At 42.5% G+C, this 11,157-nt stretch overlaps 1 protein-coding gene across 2 annotated transcripts in view; it reads right to left on the bottom strand.

The window, feature by feature from the left end:
- The window catches only part of CARD19 (caspase recruitment domain family member 19), a 33,327-nt gene extending 23,366 nt beyond the window's left edge, over positions 1–9,961 (bottom strand). The window contains exon 1 of one of the 2 annotated variants that reach the window (XM_077278124.1): positions 9,838–9,961. In XM_077278124.1, the coding sequence (XP_077134239.1) occupies positions 9,838–9,859 (22 nt within the window). In that variant the 5' untranslated portion in view covers positions 9,860–9,961. Of the gene's footprint in view, positions 1–8,196; positions 8,565–9,837 lie in introns of those variants that run through there. The other variant, XM_077278123.1, reaches the window with a different exon arrangement.
- Positions 9,962–11,157: the final 1,196 nt, after the last annotated feature.

Raw genomic sequence — 11,157 nt, forward strand, 5'->3', positions numbered from 1 at the left:
AACACAGTGACATCCTTGTGCTGCCTGCAGCAGGATGCCGAGGTCTTATAAGCCATAGGCATATTGCTGCCTGTGACTTCCAGAACGTAGAGTTCCATCATGGAGATTCTGAAAACTACCTCTTCAGAGACGAAGAGAACTACAACTCTATATAGCGCCACCTGTTGGAAGTAGCGATCCTACAAGTCACAGTAGACCCTTTAACGAGTCTTGCAACAGGACTTAGGATAAGAGCCAAATCAGAATCTCAACTTGCAGATGGTGTTTCGGGCTATTGGCCCTCGTCAGAGCAAAGTATGAGAACTGATTTGGCTAGGTGAGAGGCTGCGGACTGATGGAGATTCTGGACGTCCGTTCTGATGGAACCTAACAAAGATTGGCGGAAAAGTTTAGGAATTGATGGACGCCCCTTATAACAGTTCCTTTTTGAAGAAAAAAAAAGGTTCAAAAGGTCAGTTTCCATAGGAAGTTAATGTGGAAAAAGGCACAAGGAAGTGTCTCTAAGGACATCCAGTAGGAACTACCCTATTCAAGTAGATCCTATAAGTTGCACAGATCATTGGCTTAATTGGGGTAACGGGAGTGAAGACCTGATATCGTACTGATGAGAGATGTTCTGCTGACTTCATTACCATCCAGGTATATACCATTACTGTACATACCTGGATGGAAGAAAAGCCTCATAGACAGAAGTTATATTGTCCTATATAGAATTCCTGACTTCAGTTTTGGAGCTTTATTGGGTTTGTACATGTAATAAAATATAATTACCGTATGGTATGCCCTTTATAATGCTATAAAACATACATACTCAGTCTCCTTTACACAACTCCTCTTCTGAAGATCGTCAATATAACAGCCAGAGTAGGTTTTATTGTCAGAATCTAACATCTTTAACGTGTGATGTTGGCCGTCGCAGAGAAGTGGAAGCCATATTATCCAGGACGATTCTGACGGTCAAAGGTTTATAGCTTGATTAATATTATACACAGTTGATCTGGGATGGTACAAATAGTTTCAACAAAGGGGAGAGTGGTGTTGAAATTTATGAAACCAAATCCTTTCCCATCTGATGGGAAAGACGGGAAGCAACCGTACTCCTTAGCCTTTCGGCTGCTTCATTCAATATTAATGTACATGGGGGTCTTAACACTACTTTACATAGTAAAGGGAGCAAGAACAACTATTGTTTTGCTGAAAAAAAAATAAAAAGATGAGATAATGCAGCACTCCGGCATTTTTTTAGTGTAGCATATTGTATTCTTTTGCATTTGCCTCTTAGGCCCTTGTTTCCGACTGTTGTGGTTCCCCCAACGCAGACATTTCCCACAATGCCTTTTACTGTGCAGACAGGGAATATTCTTAACACATAGCACTTGTCCTCTTCTCAGTTTGGTCTGTGGGGAGCAATGATAAATGAATGCCTTTTTCTTGATTCACACAGCAGAATCTCAGTGTATTCTATGCAATGCAGCCTGTCTCCTTGACTTCTGCTTGTGATAGGTTTCTCCCTTTCAGCTCTTACTAGCAACTGTCAGGGGCAGACTCAAACTGACCCATAGGGAAGCGGGTGAATTTCCCAGTGGATCCCTGAACGTCCAACATCCCCATACAAGCAATGCTTAACACAGTGAACTATATTTAGAGGCAGCATGCAGCATCTCATCATTTAGGGAACCTTTCATTTAAGATCGCATTTACCTATAGGCATAGTGCTAATCTGGAGGTAAATTTAGTTTTAAATATATGTGACAATCTAACTTGATGTTTGGGGGCAGAGAGAATATGAAGTTATATTCTCACTGTGGCTACATGCTTCCAGTCATCAAGGAGGTGCTAGGGGGATGTGACCAGTCAGCACTTCCGTACACAATGAGTGCATTGTAATCAGCCCCCCTGATCCTTCACAGACATCCTGGGCAGCACACACACACACACACTGCAGAACAGGATGTCAGTCATGGAACAGGTTCTGCCAGCAAGGAAGGCCACTGAACTCTATTTGTCTCATTGTACAGAGTGGCTCCATCAAGGGCACCTCTGGATCAAATTTTTCTGAGGGATCCAGACAGAAACCATGAGTGCACTGAAGCTAGCACTGGAACAGTTTTAAAGCATGCGGCCAAGTATGTTATTTAAAGAGGTAACTCCTAAGAGCTGACTCCTACTGTTTTCACATCTAGACACCTCCCGTGACCTTGATACTAGCCTTATTAATGTTTTCATAAACAATTAGTTCTCCGCAGGGCAAGACAAGCGCAAAACAAGGTTGAGTGGAACTTTAGGACATTACAAGTTACAGCTTTAACACTAAAGCCGAAAAAATAAAATTTGGTAGCTTTGTATTATAAATTACTTTTTTCAATTCTTTCCAAATGGTCACACAACCCCTGTAATTATAGGTAGATTCATGCTATGAGCGGAAAGGGGAGAGAAGAACATTAAACCATTATACACATAGGAATACAATTTAGGCATCATTCAGACATTCGTGTTTCATCTAGAAAGATAGAACAAGTGCCCATTATAGTCTACGGAGTCTTTCAGCTGTCCACATTTTTGGCAGACCAATTGTTGAAAAACAAGATACATATAGACGGACATACACTAGACCTGGTCTTCACCCGTCTCTGCTTTCTAACTTCACCACCTCCCCTCTCTATCCAGCCACCATCTGCTCACTTTGTCATCCCTGTCCTCCTCACCGGTCACCCATGTCCAGCAACATGCGCACCCCCGAAGAAACCTTGCACACCTAGACACCCACACGCTCTCTGACTCTATCCTACCACTGGCATCCATATCCTCACTCCACGACACAGACAGTGCCACTGCTTTCTACAATGCCACTCTAGCATCAGCTATTGACACGGTTGCCCCTCTCGTTCATGGCAGAGTGCGACGTATCAATAGACAACCCTGGCACAATAACACCACTAAAAAGCCTTCCAGGGTTGCAGAGCTGCATTGGAAGAAAACACGTTCGCAAGACGACTTCACTGCATTCAAACAGGCAACACTCGCTTTTAAATCTGCTCTCACCTCTGCTAAACAGGCCTACTTCACAACCCTTATATCTTCCCTATCCTACAACCCCAAACAGTTATTCAAAACCTTTAACTCCCTCCTCCGCCCCCCACTGCCCCCTCTAACCTCCCTCATCTCTGTTGAGGACTTTGCCACACACTTTAAAAAATAAGATCAACCAAACAAGGCAAGTCTTCATTGTTCAACCACCACAACCCCTTTGTACACTAGACCAATGCCCAAACCCCATAACCTCCCTATCCATCATCACTGAAGGGGCGCTTAATTGTCTCCTCTCCAAATCGCACCTCACCACCTGTGCGCTCGACCCCATCCCATTTCCCCTCCTCCCCAACCTCACCACCCCTCTTATCTCATCCCTAACCCATCTCTTCAACCTTTCATTAACTTCTGGCACCTTCCCTTTGGTTTTCAAACATGCCACAATCACGCCTATCCTTAAAAAGCTAACCCTCGATCCAACTGCTATGTCCAGCTATCGCCCAATATCGCTGCTCCCATTCGCTTCCAAACTCCTGGAGCAGCACGTCCATGCTGATCTTTCCTCCCACCTCTCATCTGACTTGCTCTTTGACAATCTACAATTTGGTTTCTGCCCCATCACTCAACTGAGACAGCCCTGACCAAAATTACTAACAACCTACTAACAGCTAAAGCTAAGGGATAATACTCTGTACTCCTCCTTCTAGACCTGTCCTCTGCTTTCGACACAGTTGACCACTGCCTCCTACTACAGATCCTCTCCTCCTTTGGCATCAAAGACCTCGCCCTATCCTGGATCTCCTCATAACTTTCCAACCACACATTCAGCATCTCCCACTCCCACACTACCTCCTCATCCCACTCTCTCTCTTTTGGAGTCCCCCAAGGCTCTGTTCTAGGACCCCTACTCTTCTCCATCTATACACTCGGCCTGGGACAACTTATAAAGTCCCATGGATTTCAGTACCACCTTTATGCTGATGACACTCAGATCTCCCTCTCTGCTGTCCAGAATCCCGGAGTGTCTGTCAGCCATATCCCCCTTCTCCTCTCGCTTCCTCAAACTCAATGTGGACAAATCTGAACTCATCATCTTTCCTCCATCTTATAGATCTTCCTTACCTATCTATCGCAATTAAAGACATCATACTTTGCCCCGTACCGGAAGTCCGCTGCCTTGGAGTAACCCTTGACTCTGCCCTGTCCGTCAAACTGCACATCCAAGCTCTTTCCACCTCCTGTCGCCTCCAGCTCAAAAATATCTCCAGAATCCGTCCTTTCCTCAACAGTCAATCTACTAAAATACTTGTGCATGCCCTCATCATCTCCTGCCTTGACTACTGCAACATCCTTTTCCCCTGACGAAGGGTAATTCCGAAACGCGCGTCGGGCACGCGCTGGTACAGGAGACCCCCCCAGGCATAGGTAACATTTTCTTAATTGTGGCTGTACAGTTGCATACTGAGGTATGCTTAATTGGGTGGACGGTATCACTTTTCAACTGTGGTAGTTGTTTGCAAGTGTGCACATCACTTGATTGGAGTAGGTTTTGCACTGTGTCACTTTTTTCTGAGTGCACTTTAATTGAGAATTTGTGGTCTGTATTATAGGGTTATAATAACCCCTTCCCCTTATATATTTTTTTACACATTGGTTGATTTTAGTTTCACTTGTGCAGCATATATTATACACTATTGCACTTTATATTATTATGTGAGCAACTTGTACATCATCAAAATATTTTTATATTTCCTATACGAAGATAATTTTACATCTTCAGTTTCCCCCTTATTTGCACTTTATAGTGCGTACTGTACAGCCCCTAGAAATCCTGGTATTGTGGGTTATATTGCTGGTTAATACATATAGCCCTGTAATCCTGTTGTTGCGCGGATGTGTTTATTTAATATTTTTTTAAAAAAATGTTTTCTTCCTGATTATGTAAAATATTTGGCATTTCTTTGAATAAAGCCGTATTTTAATATTCCTACGCTTTGTATATATTCTTTTTCTTTTGGTCCGTGTGGTATTGCTTTGTCTTGGTATAGTCTTGTGCAGTGGTTTTTTCATTGCAATCGGGCACAGCGCACCCTGGTGGTTTTAATATTTTTAATTTTATGAAGTTACCTCTTTTTCACTGAGAGAGAATATGATGGAAATAATCTTTTAAACCAACTGTGAGTACACTGTGTGTTATTTATTTAAAATACTTGTGCATGCCCTCATCATCTCCTGCCTTGACTACTGCAACATCCTTTTCTGTGGCCTCCCTGCTAACACCCTCCAGTCCATCCTTAACTCTGCTGCCCGACTAATTAATCTCTCTCCTCGCTATTCCTCTGTTTCTGCCCTCTGCAAATCTCTTCACTGGCTCCCATTCCCTCAGCGTATCCAGTTTAAATGACTAATACTGACCTACAAAGCCATCCATAACCTGTCTCCTCCATATATCTCTGAACTAATGTCCCGATATCTTCCCTCACGTAATCTCCGATCCTCCCAAGACCTCCTTCTCTCCTCCACACTTATTCGCTCTTCACCCAACCGCCTCCAAGACTTCTCCCGAATATCCCCCATCCTCTGGAATTCTCTGCCCCAACACGTCCGACTATCAACCACATTCGGATCCTTCAGACGGAACCTGAAAACCCACCTCTTCAGGAAAGCCCACAGCCTGCACTGACCCCACTGCCTCCTCACCAGTCACCACTACTGAAGCTACCGCCTCACCAACACCAGAGCTGCAGCAACCCTCAACCTACTGTCTCCTTCCCCATCACCCTGTAGAATGTAAGCCCACAAGGGCAGGGTCCTCGCCCCTCTGTATCAATCTGTTATTGTTAATTTGCTTACTGTAAGTGATATCTGTAACTTGTATGTAACCCCTTCTCATGTACAGCCCCATGGAATCAATGGTGATAAAAAAAATAAATAAATAATAAATATTATTATTATAGAATATGAAGATATGTTATTATAGAATGAAGGTAAATCAATATGGAGGTCCAACATCAATTCATCCTCTTTCTGCCATTTCATTAAAGACTTCACTAAAATCAAAGTCTTGGAATCTTGTAAACCTCACGTGTACTGATAGTGCTGACAACAGACAAGCTCAAAAGACCTTTAAAAAATGCAAAACCTTTAGGCTATCCTTCCAAAACACTGAGGTTTGCTTGCAAATAATACATGACGACTTCCCTTACTTTGTAAATGCATTAATAGTAAATATGTTGCATTTCCTTTCTATCAATACATAAGCAGCAACATTAAGTGTGATACAAAATTATAAGATAAGAGGGACACTTTAAAAGGAACTGGTCACTTGATTCATGCTGCCCAAATCACTGGAAGCATGAATCGGAGCCCTACTGCACAATCGCAGCCAGGTGTTTGTTTTGTTTTCTCGGAAACACTTGGTCACTTCAGAAAAATAAAAAAGGTTTTAAGAGATGGCCAGGAGAAACAAGATGAGACCGATGCATCTCCTCCCTGCCTCCAGGTGAAGGACAATATTTCCCTATGTACACATAGGGTGAGACTTATATCACCTGGATGAGGGTAAAAGCCACAGCAGACTCATCTTGTCCCTCCCAAACTGTACAGTTGGCACAATGCAGTCAGGCAGGTAAAGATCTCCTGGCGTCACCAAACCCACACTCATCCATCAGAACACAAAACACATTTCCAGTGGTGGTGGCTTTACACCACTGCATCCAACGCTCGACATTGTGCTTGGTAATGTACGGCTAAATGCAGCTGCTCTCCTATGGAAACCCATACAATTAAGCCCCCGATGGGGGCGCAGTGTGTATGCTGATTTTATTACCAAAGGAGGTCTGGATTCAGCAGTTGTGAGGTCAGAAGAATGTTGGTGACTTTTCTGCCCTCCATTCGGTGACCACACTCTGTTACGTTAAGTGGTCTCCACTTCATGGCAGAGCTAAATTCACTTCTCAATAATATCATTCACAGGTGATGGGGGAAGAAATGTAATGAACGGACCTATTATAGGACCGCACTGGTATTAGTGACCTATTTAGAAGGAGCCATTCTTTCACAAGTATTAGTGATGGCAGACAGCAGGCGAGCGGCTGAATGAAAAACACAAATTCAATGATTTAGGTCTCATTTAGGAGGTCTGTAAAACACAGTCCGAGCACGGACCACGAGGCACGGACTGACCACAGGTCTCTTGACCTGAACTTCACACTTTCATAGCCATATATGAGGCTGATGGTCCATGGTCGGAAATCTGAATTCAGCCTACAACATGCTTCTTAAATCTTTACTCCCTGCAGTGTATGCATTGGACATTGAGGCGGACTGCATCTATACATCTATGGGAGGCCCAAATTTTATTTTATTTTTTTAAATAAATGTGCTCCATTATCTAATGATCCTCCAGAAGTTAGCCCGTGCCTGATGCCATTGTTTAGTCCAGTCGTCTCTGCTCTGCTGCAAAATGACAACTCTCTCAGCTGGGTGTTGCAGTTCAGCAACAGCTAGAGAGGCTTCTCTTCATATCTGCGTAAGTAATTCTGTCCTGCTATAAAAAAAAAAAAGAAAATGGATTGATCTGCCAGGTGACGGACCCCTTGACTTTAATGGGGGTCAATCATTTTACCAGGAAAAGTTGAGCAACATGCTGACAGAATCTGTGACTGAGGCTCCAGCACAGATGTGGCCAAACTCCTGTCTAATAATAATAGATACATAAATGTAAATATTGACGATTCTCTGTCTCTGAGAGTAGATACATTCTATTAGTGGATGCAGATACATTAAACTGCTGGTAGTTATCTACTGGCTCTAATCTGATGCCTCAGTCCTTGCATTTCAGGGACCGGTGACAGCGCAGGATACGTCTGATGTGACATTGAGCTGGTAAACTGATCAAAGATATATATATATATTTTTTTTTTTTATTAGAGACATAATCGAGCTGTCAGGTCTATGGTGTCAGGAGCTTGTTCTCACATCACCCCTGCCTGGTGACTGAGCCACTTTCATTTTTCACATTAATTCATTTAGAACACTCCATTGATACACTGTGTATAGTAAAGCACAGGCTACAAAGTTACTCAATGTCACTTTCCCCTCCTGGCTGCACAGAATGGGTCACACACCATAGTGACCAGGGTGGTCTGTGAGGGGGTCACTGACCTGACATGCTGAGATTAGGAAATGTTGCAGCCTCCTCTGGTGGATAAGGCAGAGTTGGAGCAGAGGACTTCCTTGTTTGTCTGTCTGTCTGTCCCTCCTCCAGCACTTCCATGATGACTGTCAGTGACAGCAGCAAGAGACCAAGCCCAGCAGCAGCAGCAGTCTCCCAGCTTGGGTCACACCCAGAGAACCCTCCCCTCTTTTTAAGGTGGAACTGGCATTTCTGCTTGTGGTTTCCCTTCTCTGCTCAGTGCAGCAGCCAAAAAGGCCAGAATTTGGGAAAGGTTAACCCTTTATGTGCTCTGCACAGAGAGGAGAATCCTCTGGTGGGCCCCTGTGCAGCAGCAGGTCATCATCAGCCTTTTATCTGAGCAGTACTTGGCACAATACACTTGATTCACTATCTACAGACAAAGGCGGCATCTTATTTATTTAATAATCAATCCCATTTATTGCTATATAAATTTGTGAATGAGGATAAAGTCACATTTGCATGTAGCTGAAGAGTGGGGCCCTGGAGTTAGTTATTGGTGGGCTCTGTGCACCCCAGTCCGACACGCCTGCCACTATAGCTTTCCCTTGTCATCAAGCATTCTTGGCCTCCTGAATGGAAAATGTACCTAGTCAGTCCCTTATATAAGGACAGGGTGGAATGTACCTATGTACAACCGCCATTCAGGGGCCTGGAAAAGCTGTGTAAGCAAATCCTACAGGAGTGGTACTTGCTCCCACTGGTCAGCAAGGAAAGGAATTAAATAAAAAATTGGTCAAATCAAGTAGATGTTTCAATGGTCTGAACATAAATTAAGGAGCAGATATATATATTTATATATTAAAGATTTTTTTCATCCTTGGGCAAACTTTTGGCAAACCGTTCAGCTTGCAGAATACAAAGGATTCGTCTGTGTTACCCAGTTTGAGCCGCCGTAACGTGACCAGAAATATGTGATTTGCATATTTGCGGTCACATGCTGACTAGCTCCTCATCCGCTCCCCTGAATGTTGTTAACCCTTTGCCTCTGCAGTCAATTTTAGTTTTCACGTTTGCAGTTTTCTTCCCCTTCTTCCAAGAACCATCTTTTCTTAATAACATTTATTTTTTTTCGGAAGGGGAACCCTTTTTTTTTTCTCCATCTATAAACAAAGAATTCCACCCCAAGTAAACATTTTTTTTTTCTTTTTCATTTTACATTTTTTTTTACTTTTTTTTAAATTATTTTTTTTATTTGTAAACACTTTACATGTGACATGAGTATAGTTGCCATAGCAACCAATATGGTCACTGTTTTGTTTACAAACCTAGCAACTGAGCTGTGATTGGCTGCTTGATGGCCATGGTGCCAGCTGTGTCCCTGTCGGTGTGCTGTCACCTGCTGCCTCCACCGGCTGCCACACTCCTAACCTGTGACATTCACTTCCTCCAAGGGAGAAAAGACACAATGCAAGTTTCTTGGAAGCAAGGGGTTAACTATTCCCACTCCCTCAATATCTGTGACCCCCAAACTGTAACGTATTCGGCACCCACTGCCCCAATATTACTACACAGACCCCGGAGTAGTGCAGCCGCCCCCCGGCCTCCATTGTAACAATGGTCTCACTATGTGAATAGGAGCAGATACATCACACACATCATGTACTCACATGGTCGGTACCGGAGGATCATCGCTCGGCTCCTGGCATCGGCTGACAGATCATCACCAGACTTGGAAAGACCCTCCCTGCAATAGAAAGTGAAACGGGGACGTCACAGCAAAGGTGCAATACCAGCTGTATCCAGCAGAGGGAGACTGGGAGGGAGTGATCCCGACACGTGGGAATCCTGTTATGTCCAGTTACTCCTGCTGTGTATATACAGCTCTGGCAAAAATTAAGACTCCTGCAAAATGTTCAGTTTGTCTGATTTTTCTCTTTATAGGTATATTTTTGAGTAAAATGTAAATTGTTCTTTTATTCTATAAACTTCTGACAACATGTCTCCGAAGTTCCAAGCAATAAATTTAGTATTTATTTTCTGAAAGTGAGAAATGGTCCAAATAACAAAAAAATGCATTTCTTGCAGACCTCAAATAATGCAAAAAAAAACAAGTTCATAATATAATCATTTAGAAACAACAATACTAATGTTCTAACTCAGGAAGAGTTCAGAAATCAATATTTTGTGGAATAACCATGATTTTTAATCACAGCTTTCATGCGGCTTGGCATGCTTTCCACCAGTCTTTCACACTGCTCCTGGCACAAAAATGTAAGCAGTTCTTTTACAGTGACACAAAATATGTCTTTGTGCTTTTTGAATGCGTTTTCCATTTAAATAATAAACATGCAATTTTTTTTATTATCAAGTGTTTTTCATTATTATGTTTTTATTAATTTTATAGGATGTAAAAACCGTATTATCTCGCTGTTCACAATGTATCTCTATGCAATCTGCCTCATAGTAAAACAACCAGAGCTTGTGGCTCAGTAGCTTTACCCTCCCTCCTGTAATGTTGAGATGGTGGGTTCAAATGCTGTGGAGAATCAGAGAAAAGAATGGCATTGTTATTATTTGTACTACCTTTATAGGAGCAAAAAAAATATTTTTCCTCACCTCAATATACAGTGGAAGAGCAACAGCCTATAGGGAAAAAATATATATTTTTCTTCACCTCAGTATACAGGGACCATAGAAATACATTTTTATATATCCAATATATCTCCATGGATATTGTATTAGTGGGTTCAGTGCCTGTAATAGAGGTCAGGATGACAAAATTCTCCCTTATCTCTGATGATAAGCTGTGGCTCAGTGGTAGAGCAACAGCCTATCCATGTGAGGATCTGAGTTCTAGTGGAGTCCTGATCATAGAAGAAAAATCAAAGCTGTTATTTTTACTACTATTATAGGAAAAAAAATATTATAGTAAAAAAAATATTTTTCTTCACCTCAGTTTACAGGGCCATAGAAATCTAATGTTATGT

Source organism: Ranitomeya variabilis, chromosome 8, assembly GCF_051348905.1.
Source record: "Ranitomeya variabilis isolate aRanVar5 chromosome 8, aRanVar5.hap1, whole genome shotgun sequence".
Classification (NCBI taxonomy): Eukaryota; Metazoa; Chordata; class Amphibia; order Anura; family Dendrobatidae; genus Ranitomeya; species Ranitomeya variabilis.